The sequence below is a fragment of the Chiloscyllium plagiosum genome, unplaced genomic scaffold (assembly GCF_037043375.1).
Source record: "Chiloscyllium plagiosum isolate Xiang-an unplaced genomic scaffold, Cpla_swu_hap1 HiC_scaffold_22, whole genome shotgun sequence".
Lineage (NCBI taxonomy): Eukaryota > Metazoa > Chordata > Chondrichthyes > Orectolobiformes > Hemiscylliidae > Chiloscyllium > Chiloscyllium plagiosum.
Genome location: NW_028270160.1, coordinates 33,059,648 through 33,072,658, shown reverse-complemented (window position 1 = coordinate 33,072,658; position 13,011 = coordinate 33,059,648). Strand labels below are relative to the sequence as shown.

The following is a 13,011-nucleotide window of genomic DNA, read 5'->3' as shown; positions in this document are numbered from 1 at the left end:
AAAGTTATTGAGGAAGGTTTGTCTACTGAGTCAGTATGGGTGGAAGTTAGGAACAGCAAGGGAACAGCCACCGCATTGGGGGTTTTCTACAGACCACCTAATAGCAGTAGAGAGATTGAAGATCTCTAGGTGGGCAGATTCTGGAAAAATGCAAAAGTAGCAGGGTTGTTGTTATGGGTGATTTCAACTTTTCCAATATTGACTGGGACCTCCTTAGTGCAGATGGTTTGGATGGAGCCATTTTTGTCAGGTGTATTCAGGAGGGTTTCCTTACTCAGTATGTAGACAGACCGACGAGGGGAGAGGCCATTTTGGATTTGGTGCTCAGCAATGAGCCAGGACAAGTGTCAGATCTCGTGGTGGGAGAGCACTTTGGTGAAAGTGATCACAACTGCCTCACCTTTAGCATAGCCTAGGAGAGTGAAAGGAGCAGTTACTGAGGGACGATATTTAATTGGGTAATAGGAAATTATGACGCTATCAGACAGGAGTTGGGAAGTACAGACTGGGAGCAATTGTTCCACAGAAAGGGCACAGCAGACATGTGGCGACTGTTTAAGGAGCAGTTGTTGCGAGTGATGCCCAAATTTGTTCCCCAGAGACAGGTAAGAAGGGATAAGATTAAGGAACCTTGGATGACGAGAACAGAGGAACTTCTCGTCAAAAGGAAGAAGGCAGCGTACGTAAGGTGGAGGAAGCAAGGATCTAGCACAGCTTTAGAGGATTACAGACTTGCTAGAAAGGAGCTCAGAAATGGACTGAGGAGAGCCAGGAGGGGGCATGAAAAAGGCTTGGCACGAAGGATTAGGGAAAACCCAAAGGCATTTTACTCCTACATGAGGAATAATAGAATGATCAGGGAGAAGATAGGGCCAATCAGGGATAGCAGAGGGAACTTGTGCATGGAGTCTGAGCAGCTCTGAAGCCCTAAGTGAGATTTTTGCTTCGGTTTTCACCAAGGAAAAGGAACTTGTTGTAAATGAAAACTTAGAGGAGCTGGGATACAGTCTTTACCAGATCAAGATTGATGAAGTTGATGTGCTAGAAACTTTGGAAAACATTAAGATTGATAAGTCCCCAGGGCCAGACCAGATTTATCCTAAGCTGCTCCAGGAAACGAGAAAGGAGGTTGCTAAGCCGCTGGCGAGGATATTTGCCTCCTCACTCTCCACAGGAGTCGTACCAGAGGATTGGAAAGAGGCAAATGTTGTTCCTCTTTTCAAGAAGGGTAATAGGGAAATCGCTGGCAATTACAGACCAGTCAGTCTTATGTCTGTGGTCAGCAAAGTTTTGGAAAGAATTCTGAGGGATAGGATTTATGACTATTTGGCAAAGCACAGTGTGATTAAAGGCAGTCAGCATGGCATTGTGAGGGGCAGGTCATGCCTCACAAATCTTATTGAATTCTTCGAGGAGGTGTCAAGACAGGTCGACGACAGTTGAGCAGTGGATGTGGTGTATATGGACTTCAGCAAGGCATTTGATAGAGTTCCCCATGGTAGGCTCATTCATAAAGTCAGGAAGCATGGGATACAGGGAGATTTGGCTGTCTGGATTTAGAATTGGCTGGCTGACAGAAGGCAGAGAGTGGTTGTAGATGGAAAGTATTCTGCATGGAGGACAGTGTTAAGTGGGGGTACTGCAGGGCTCTGTTCTTGGGCCTCTGCTCTTTGTAGTTTTTATAAATGACTTGGATGAGGTGGTTGAGGGGTGGGTTTGTAAATTTGCAGATGACACAAAGGTTGGAGGTGTCGTCAATAGTATAGATGGCTACTGCAGGCTGCAGCACAACATAGACAGGATGCAGAGCTGGACTGAGGAATGGCAATTGGAGTTTAACCTGGATAAATGCGAAGTGATGCATTTTGGAAGGTTTAACTCGAATGCTGAATACAGGATTAAGGACAGGATTTTTGGCAGTGTGGAGGAACAGAGGGATCTGGGTGTACAAGTACATAGATACCTCAAAGTTGCCACCCAAGTGGATAGGGTTGTTAAGAAAGCATATGGTGTTTTGGCTTTCATTAACAGGGGGATCGAGTTTAAGAGTTGAGATTTTGCTACAGCTCTATAAGTCCCTGATGAGACCACACTTGGAATATTGTGTCCAGTTCTGGTCGTCCTACTATAGGAAAGGTACAGAGGCTTTGGAGAGGGTGCAAAGAAGGTTTACCAGGATGCTACCTGGACTGGAGGGCTTGCCTTATGAAGAAAGGTTGAATAAGCTTGGACTTTTCTCTCTGGAGAGAAGGAGAAAGAGAGGAGACCTGATCGAGGTGTACAAAATTATGAGAGGAATAGATAGTCGCCAGAGACTTTTCCCCAGGGCAGGATTGACTGGAATGAGAAGCCATAGTTTGAAGATATTAGGAGGAAGGTATAAAGGAGATGTCAGAGGTAGGTTCTTTACGCAGAGAGTTGTGAATGTATGGAATGCGTTGTCAGCTGCGGTGGTGGAAGCAGAGTCCTTGAGGACATTTAAGCGACTGCTAGACATGCACATGGACAGCAGTGAGTTGAGGGGTGCGTAGGTTAAGTTACTATATTTTACATTAGGATTAAATGTCGGCACAACATCGTGGGCCAAAGGGCCTGTTCTGTGCTGTACTTTTCTATGTTCTATCTATACTTGGAGCAACAGGGATTAATCAGGGATAATCAGGACGGATGTGTTTAGGGAAGGTCAGTTTTGACAAATTTGATTTAATTATTTCAGGACATAATCAATAGTGTTGTTGAGGGTAATGCTTTTGATAAGATCCCTGATTGCAGACTGGTCAAGTAAATACAAGCCTTCTGTGACTGAAAGTTTGTTTCTAGTGGTATTCTGCTGGACTTGTTGCTGAGGCCCTTGATGTTTCTGGCATACATTAATGATTTGGACTTTAAATATAGGGGATATGACGAAGAAGTTCACAGATGACACAAAAATTGTTAGGTTGGTCAATAGTGAGGAAACATAGCCATAAACTGCAGGAGGATATCAATGGTCTGATCAGGTGAGCACAGCAGTGGCAAGTTAATTCAACCTAAAAAAAGTGTGGGGTAATGCATTTGAAGGCTAACAAGGCAAGGGCTTACACAACGAATGGTAGGCCTCCAGTAATCTTGAAGAGCATAAGGATCTTGGTGTGCATATGCACAAATTCTAGCAAGGGAGGTCGATAAGGTAGTTAAGAAGCCATATGGGATGCTTGCCTTTATTAGCTGAGTCATAGATTACAAGAGCTGGAACTGCACAAATCATTGATTAGGCCACAACTGGAGTACTGAATACATTTCTGGTCACCAGATTATAGAAAGGCTGTGTTTGCGTTAGAGAGGTTTCAGAGGTTCAATTTACTAGGATGCTATCCAGACTGGAAGGCTTGTACAATGAGCAAAGATTGAATAGGTTGGGATTGTTTGCCTTGAAGCAGCAAAGGATGAGAGGAGACCAAATAGAGATGTGTAAGATTGCATTTCTGTATTTTACAGGGCTATGAGCCAAAAGCTGTAAAATAGTATCTGTTTAATCAGTCCTTTTATTGACCTGCATAGACACAATGGGCTAAAAGGCCACCTCCCATGGTGTAAACACCTGAATCTATATAATAATTGAATTCCATGCTAAACTTAAACATGACGTATACCAATTGTAACCATGTGCAAGTGCGCAGTGGAGTGTCAATCAAGTCAAACTGCCTATTCCTCTTTCTCTTCTCTGTATTCCTTAACCAGTTAATTTTTACCATGAACATTCTTTGGTTCAACAGTTGTGAAATGTGCAAATAAAGTGTAAACAAATGGGAAAGCTGAGTGGGTGAGGTAGCGTCTGTTGAGAGAATGAATTGATCAGTTTATATTTTGATTGTTGGTACTATTCAAAATGCAGACTCATTTGCTCTCCATACAAACGCTCCAAAAACTCTGAAATTCATTTCGCCAAACCTAAGTCCCTTCCATTCAAAAGGATTTTGTCACCCTTTAAATACTTGCAGCAGTGCCATATATCACATCTCAAAATGTGTGAGCTCACCAAAGCTAGTGGATTGAATGATTAATTGGAATTCAGAACAAATTAATAATTTCACTCAGCAGCTCCAGGAGATTTGACTAGGTCACCCTCCTCCTACTCACACAAATATGAAATTGCTGCTATACTTCTACACATCATGGAAAATCTATTGATTGTTTGTAACAGGGCAGATTTTCCTCTTCAGAGCCTTGGCACAAGGCACTTGACAAGGTGGAAATATTTATCACAAATTTGGACAATAAGTTGCTCGTGATTTTCCATTCATTAAATTGTCAGCTGCCTATGTCCTAGCTTGCAATGAACATTTCTGCTCTGCCAACTGTTCAGCCTGGACATTGAAGAGCAGAATGTTCCCTGGTTTATGAAATGGAATCCACGTTTGGTTTAGAAAGTTATCTGAATGGATTAAGTGGCCTTTCTCATTGCTAATTTTATTGCAGTTAGACATAACTTAGGAAGTACATTCTGTGTTTATAATAGAGAAGAACATAACTCCTGTCTTTGAAATTCATTTGTCCAGCTGTAATGAAAGATTTTTGATATATGTACATTTTTAATATAATTTATTTTAGATAATGGATTTGGAACTAGTAGCAACGGGTTTTTTGTGTATGAGAGAGCTTAATGATTAACTTGTCAGCATTTCTGGGGTCATGATTTTGTTTAAAACTAATATGAGGGAAGGAATACCTGGGGTGATAATTAAAATTTGTTTGTATTGGAAACTTTTTGAGTAGGCTAAGAATTAAGAATAATTGGCTTACTTTCTGGTTAGAAGAATCAGGTATTGTTTTCTACCTGCTGGGGAGACCTTATAGGTTGGATCTTTGTTTTGTTCACTTCACAAAGCTCCTGATTGAAGATAGATGTACAAAACTGTTTCTCCTAAAGGAAGTAGTTAGGTTCGAACTTTTAGGGCATAGGTTTACCTCGGTGTAAGGGGTTTAGTTTGAAAATTCCAGGCCAGAAATGTTTGGTTAGAACCCAGGAAGAGTTGTTTGAATTGAGAAATTCTAAGCTCAGTTGTACAGCTAATCAAGAAAGAGATTACCAAACTTAAGCCTGGGAATTGAAAGGAACAGTTAATCTAAATTTATAGATGTGACAGCGAAGCAAATTCTGTCTGGTGTTTGAGTGCTATGAAATATTGTGTTCAGATAAGTGGAACCGTATTTCTTCTATGTGGTTCAAAATCTTTCAAATTGTGTACTGTATAAATTACTTGGTTCATTCTATTTTATTGTCTATTCTTTGTGTAATAAATTTATTTAATGTGGAAACAAATTTATAGCTTTGTACATTGTATGATTTAGTGAAAAAGGCCACTACATTAAATTTTAAAAAGTCTATTTTACCAGAATTCAGTCTGGGGGTCTGACTTATTTGGTAATAACAATAGTTGGGTTCTGAACACAACACTTACCTGAAGTGCTAAAGTAGCTCTTGTTAAGGTTGCATGCAACTGGTGCTGGGTCCACTGCTTTTTGCCATTTATATAAATGATTTGGATGTGAACTTAGGAAGTATGGTTAGTAAATTTGCAGATGACAAATTGGTGGCATATTGGACAGTGAAGATTGTGTCTGAGTGCAATGGGATCTTGATCAGATGGGCCGAGAAGTGGCAGTTGGAGTATAATCTGGAGAAATGTGAGGTGCGACATCATGTTAGAGCAAATTAGGACAGGACTTAAACACTTAATTGGAACATCCAGGGGAATGTTGCCAATCAAAGGGACCTCTGAATGCATGTTCATAGTTCCTTGAAGCTGAAGTCACAGGTAAACAGGTTAGTGAACAAGACATTTGGCACGCTTGCCTTTATTGGTCAGTATAGGAGTTACAGCTGTACAGGACATTGGTTAGGCCACTTTTGGAATACTGCCTTCAATTCTGGTCTCCCTCCTATAGGAAGGATGTTGTGAAACTTGAAAGGGTTCAGAAAAAATTTGCAAGGATGTTGCCAGGGTTGGAGGGTTTGAGCAATAGGGAGAGGCTGAATAGGCTGGGGCTATTTTCACTGGAGTGTCGGAGGCTGAAGGATGACCTTATGGAGGTTTATAAGATCACGAGTGGCATGGGTAGAGTGAATAGTCAAGGTCTTTTCCCTAGGGTAGGTGGAGTCCAAACTTAGAGTGCATAGGTTTAAGATAAGAGGGGGAAGTCTTAAAAAGGACCTAAAGGGCAACTTTTTCACGAGAGTGTGGTGCATGTATGGAATGAACTGCTAGAAGAAGTGGTGGAGGCTGGTACAATTGCAGTATTTAAAAGACATCTGGATAGGTATCTGAATAGGAAGGATTTAGAGAGATATGGGCCAAATGCTGACAAATGGGACTAGATTTATTTAGGGTATCTGGTCAGTATGGGTGAGGTGGACTGAAGGGTCTGCTTCTGTGCTGTACATCTCTATGACTCCATAAATGTTAACCATTGGTCTACTAATATTGACAACAATAATTTCAAGGCCTTCAAGTCTCACCGCTCAAATAATTTTCTTGGTAATTTACGACAGTCAGACCAAAAGACCATGATATCTATAGAGTTTTTGATAAATTTCACGTTCTGACCTCATAGAAACAATGACATCATCCTATATCAATTCAGAAAAGAAAGTGTACAGATGCAAGGAAATATGCTTCAAATATGGACTGCCTTATGGTGCCAGTTTCTAGATGATACAACCAGCTGGAATTGTCCCCTGCTATCAGGCATTTCAATAGAAAGCTATCACATGACAATCTTAGATCGATGCAGCATGTCATGAATTTGGGAAAATCTCTAACAGGAGAGTTTCTGCTTTTGTACTCACAGTAACTGTCGATCTCATGTTAGTGAGTAATCTGCCTTTACTACACAATATGTTTACTTTTTAAGATGCTGCTCAGAAACAAAACCAATGTGTTATGAATGTGTTTCATCTGTGTACGAGACAGAATTAAGATTCAGAATTTAGATTTTAAGTAAAAGAACGTAGTCAGCTTATTGGGATGAAAGGATGTGACACTAGAAAATAGAGGAAGAGGGCTGGATTTATGTAGAGGAGGCAGGAGGTTGAGTCAGAAACTTTTGGGACCTTAGAGATCCTTTTAAATTTGAAAAAGTCCCTTTCCAGCAAATTTCTGTGTCATGGGGGCAGGAGTAGGATGAAGTTGGATGCACCACTTTTGTGGTCCGGCCAAAATTGGCAATGTGGCCAAGTTAATCTCTGGGCTGGCAATGAGAGATCTCTCTTCACTGGGCCAATTTTACCTATGAATAGCAGGCCCTCAGATTGTTGCCCTCATACGCATGCTTCCTTGTACTCCATCTTCCATCTCTCACTGTCTATTTCTCCCTCAAATCTAAGGAAATGACTGATGTCTGAAGTAGACATTTAAAATCAATAACCTTCAAACAATCTAATTTAAAAATACAATGCTATTAAAAGGATTCTCCTTCAAAATGCCATTCCAAAAAAGCCCTCAAATGGCCATTCTGTTGTACACACAAACTTTTTGCTAGTCACATAATATAGGTTTAACCTTTTAGTGTCTCAAAACTTTCAAGCAAAATATTTATATTGTGCCTGCTAAGATAAAGTATTTATCTTTAAAGTACATTACATGACCTACCAAACACAGTAGTCCAGTAAAGACCTTTGTTTTCTCTCTACCGATTGAAGGATTATTTTATTTTCAAGGGATGCTGAGAATTTAAAACACTTCAGATTATCCCAATCACTAAATTAAGAGATGCATCTCACAATACAGCATCTATCCATTGAAACTGAAAGAACTGAAACTGTATTTTTAACTCTCACTATGAGAATTCTAGGAGCAGGTGACTTTTTTTTGGTCCTTTTCGGGTCTGGGGTTCCTCATGGTTTACATCTCCTCCTTTGATAATCTGTGAACCAGATCTGCTTACATAAAGGCCTTGACTCCATTGAGTGTGGGATGGGGGTGTTCAAACCTTCCACAAATGGGAGTGCTGTGTCCAGATGGCTGCCAACACATTCATCCTGTGCTGGGAATGAGGACAAGAATTCTGGAACCTTGTCCCAGCTGCCATTTTTAAAAGGTTCTCCAGTTGACCTGCCTCAGCAGAATCCATAGCAAAAGGCCATAGATTTTGGTCTGGTGTAGATCAACTATTCCAGTTTCTTGATTTCCAATCTTTGAAGCAGTTTGGTATTGGTTTTAATTCTTGAAGTATGTCAATTGGTGAGCTTAAGACAGTGCACAGACACTTACAACAGAAGTTGTTTGAACTAAACAAGGGACCTTGGAAAAGTAAGTAGTGTCCAAGAATCAAGTAGCATAACATAGAATAGGAAGAAGTCAAACTCCATGTACGGTAACAAATTAAGGGGTTCCTGCGCTCCATTAGAAACTGATGTATGAAGTATAATTGATCTTTTACTAATTCTTATTGTGTTCAAATATAACACTAACTCAAGTTGATTATAATGTTTCATAGTGCTACCTTTGTAAATTAAGATATTAATTATTTTAGTCTGTAAACCTCCAGTCAGTTATATATGCCTTTACAAAAATTGTATATATTTGTACTGCAATACCAAATTTAAATCTAGTAGCCAGATGACTACACAATTGGCTACACAATGCTTTGAATGAAGGGAACAGAAAATATTCCATTTACGGAACTCATGTAAGAAAGTTGTGCTAAAAAGTGTCAACTATTTGATATCTATAATATGTAAATAAATGTATATTCTAAAAAGGAACACACAGTTGTGCTCAGTAAGGAAGTATTTATCTTTTGAAAGATCTACTCTCTGTGGCTTCACCTTCCATGCCAAAAAAATGTTGTTTATTTAAAAATTCTTACATTGGTGATATTCAAAGTCAAGTCAGTTAATGGTGTCATAATGTCATGTGGTCACATGATGCAATTCTTTTGTTGTGATTGGGTAATTTCACACTGTAAAATGTCAAATTACATCAGGGGTTTTATCAATTACCTGTCTTTTCTCCTGCTTTGTGATTGGTTCACGTCATGACATAATTGTAATAACTTTTTAAATGCATTTTTTTAGTCAGCTATCTGTAAGTGCATTTTTTGATATTTTAAAAACTCCCTTAAGCTGATAATTGTTATAAATTCTGGCTTAACAATATTTCTTAATTGTTTACAGCACCATCCAAAGAAGATGAGTAAAGGGCCTACTCTCCTCTCATGTGGAATCATGGGTAAGTTGATAAAATAGACATTACATATGCCAGTAATGATCTCCTAAGACACAGTACTAAGGAAGCTGATGTTTCTATAATAAAATATATTAGGGAGGCTAATTCCATAGATTTAGGGCTTGTGCACATGATGTTTTCTTTAGAGTTTAGTCATCTTTCACAGTTGTTGATAAGGGAAGTTTTTATGGACATGAGTTCCAAAAGCAATATTTTAATGCTGAAAGGAAATGATTCAAACCCTTTTTTAAAAGCTTTGAATCATAGCTCTAAAACTAGTTGTCTAATGAATAGGTAATATGTTACAACTACTTTGAGGCACGCACCTCATGAATAATCTTTTCAAAACCTCAGTGGCAATGTGGAAAGTGACATGAGGGGTTTTTAAACTGTGGAATAAATTTGTCAGTCTTATACATCCAGATTTGAGCTGTGCTTGGGTGGGGATGGAAATGTGAATCAGAATTAGTTTTATAGTATTGCAGCCCTGACTTTGAATTATGTTACTTTCAAATTGAGGTTGCTATTGGGTGCACAGAGTCTCTAAATGGTAGGTCACAGGATCCAATCTTTGATGTAAACATACCTCCTCCCATTTCCCAATGACACAGTTAAAATATGGCTTCATAACCCTGTCAGTTAGTTAAGTAATCTGATTTTGGTAATGTAAACGCAGGGAGCTGCTTGTGTAAGTTTGTTTTCCTGTATAAAATCAGAGTCTAGCATTTCACAGACACTAGCTCCACACCCAGGTCTAAAAATGGGAAAAAGGTGCAGCATAATTGCTTTCCTGAAACTGGATGCTGCATAATCTCTAAATGTAAAACTACGTGTTGACAGGAACAAAAGGGTGTAACTATCTCACCCCATTAATTGAACAGGAAGAGGAACTTGCACCTAATTCATTTAAAGGTCATGGGATTTCTTCAGGCACATAATGGTTCTCTTGACAGTTGTGTGGATCTGCAATATCTAAACTCATCAACTGCATAGCGTAAACTATTGATTGTGTCCTAACTATGTTATGCAATGCTGGAATAGCAATCAAATCAACAAACTGTTAGCTAATACAAAAATAGGTCAATGGCCCAGATATTCCAATTGGTGTTACAAACACTATTTCTGACCTTAATCAGATTAAAAATGACCCACTTGCCTTCAGATATCTTCTGCACTGGACAGGGGCCTCCTTTTACAAACCTGTCCAGTAAATCACAAATCTAGTAGTAAAGAGAATTGCTGTGGATCAATGTGCTGTATTCTATGATTTTAAATGTCCAGCAGCACAACCAGACACTTCGGCAGCATGTGTGATAAGGTAATTATTTAAGATAAGCATGGGTAATGTGCCAGGTAGGTAAGGTTGGCAGCATATCAGGTGGGTAGGGTGGCTAGATGCCATGTACGTGAATGAGTGCTTGTAGAAGGTTGGGGTGGGGTAGGTGGTGGTGCTAATGGTGTCAGCTCCAACAATTGGGAAGTAGGTGCTGGGTGAAATCAAGCCAGCATTTGGAAGTTATTCTTCTACCTCATGTTGTACCATTTCTGGTTGGGAAATTAAAATGACAAATGTCTGCTTATTGAAAAAAGGGATAAAGCATCAAGATGGCACCAACTTAGACCTGCTTCCTCTGACAGAGATGGATAGCAGAAAAGGTTTAAAAATCAGTTTGTCCGAGCAATACTTCCCTTGAATTATGTTTTCTTTAATTTATGTGTTTTGTTAGTTTGTGAGTGGTACCCTTTTGAGGAAGGGGACAGTTATATCCCTATTAACTGGTTGAAAGAGTATATTGATTAGAGGAGTATTCTCAGAAATTTTGTTTATAACGTTTTGTAACTTAAATTGTTTTAAAATTATAAACTTATTTTAAAACAGAAATTAACTTTACATGAAAATTAAAGCCTTGTTTTAAGGAGTGTGAAGGGCATGAATTTTCTCCAACGTTTACTATGTGTATTCAGGCAATCCTGATAACGTCCAGTTTTTAAAATGGGCTGTGCACTTCCATACAACAGCTGCAGTTGTATTGTCCCAAAGAAACAGGATGGATTCCTGGGAATGACAAGTTAGATCCTTGTAGTACTGCCTCTGAAATCTCAACCCCTTGTACGTATTATCGTATAATGAAAAGTGGGAGCAGATGGGGGGTTTTTAAGTTCTGTCAGATATTCAGGTGAATGATGCAATGTAAAATTGGTGAATTTGAGAGTCTGTCGACGATAATGATATCTGAGGAAATATGCAAAGGAATAACCAAATAATAAATATTGATTGACTGAAGTCCAGGAACTCCAGGAGAGTAACAGCTGTGGTTCAACAATTTTTGAAATAAAAAAAGTCACAATTGTGGATGTAATTTAGTTGGTCTCTGATATACAACCAGCAGATTTCACCAGGGCTAGCTGTCAGGATGGGCATTTCCTTTCAGTGCCCTGACCTATCTCATATTTCTTCATATTAAATTTACTTCTTATTTTCTTTGGGGGAGAGAGAGAGAGAGAGAGAGTCTTGTATTCCTTGACTAATTAAAGCAAGTACCCCATAGGCTACCTTCTTAAACACCCGAATCATCTGACCTGTTGCCATAACGGATCTATGGATGTGCACACTAAGATCCGACTGATCTTCCTGGGTCTTGCCGTATGTTGTGTACTCCCTTGCTCTGTTAATCTTCCAAAATGTATCACCTCACACTTTTCAGAATTAAACCCCTCACTATCACAGCACTAAATTTTGTTGTCTGCAAACTTATTGATCAAATCATCTACTTTCAACTGGTTTGCAGCTTCTCAACTTTTCCCTTCTTCACAAAAATCATGACAGTAGGCCTCAGTTAACTGGCACAATTTCCATTTCAGAGGATATTGGAATGATTGAGGTCCAAATATTTGCTATCGCCATTCACTCTCCTGTGTGTACTACCATGGCCTGATGTTTATCCCAAATTCAAATTTTACCAAAATATTTTGGGATTACAACCTTTTAGTGTGCAGTTTTCCTATATAATTCTGTTTAATTCCCTCATTCACCATGATTATACTCTTCTGTGCAAAATACTTATTTAGTATTCTTATCACTCCTCTTCCATCCTTCATGAGTGAACTGACATTTAAAAATTGTAACTTCAATAATTGTCCTTTTCTCAACCTGCTTCATTTTTACATCCTTTGGATCACCTGAGATTGCAGAGGTCCAGGAACAAACCATGCCAACATTGCATTGTGAACAGATATATGATGATTTTCTTTCATCATCACCACCAACCTCCTACCCACAGCCCAACGCCCCCCCCCTTACACCCCCCACTATCAACACCACTATTGCCAACAAGCATCTGGTATATTCAGTAATGTTTTTGGAGGAGTTGATGTTCATATTACATAGAACTCCACCCATTGTGTTGATGTCATTACACAGCCTGAGAGCTCTATAGGAACCTTCATAGGGAGCAGATGTAATCTGTCTAGCTCCCCAGAGTCCTCCTAATTTTGTTTTATGCATTCATGGGATGAGGGTGTTGCTGGCTAGGCCAGCATTTATTGCCTATCCCTAATTGCCCAGAGGAACAGTTAAGAGTCAACCAGATTGCTGTGGATCTGGAGTCATGTGTAGGCCAGACAGGATAAGGATGGCAGCTTCCTTCCCTAAAGGACATTAGTGGACCAAATGGGTTTTTCATGGCAATCGCAATGGATTCATGGTCATCATTAGATCTTTAATTTTAGATTTTTAAAATTAAATTCAAATTCACAATCTGCCATGGTTGGATTTGAATCCAGGTCCCCAGAACATTACCTG

General features: G+C 39.3%; 1 protein-coding gene across 3 annotated transcripts in view; it reads left to right on the top strand.

The window, feature by feature from the left end:
- The window catches only part of fam53b (family with sequence similarity 53 member B), a 124,151-nt gene that overhangs the window by 38,898 nt on the left and 72,242 nt on the right, over positions 1-13,011 (top strand). For all 3 annotated transcript variants that reach the window (XM_043712642.2, XM_043712643.2, XM_043712641.2), the window contains one exon: positions 9,158-9,212. In XM_043712642.2, the coding sequence (XP_043568577.1) occupies positions 9,158-9,212 (55 nt within the window). The remainder of the gene's footprint in view (positions 1-9,157; positions 9,213-13,011) is intronic.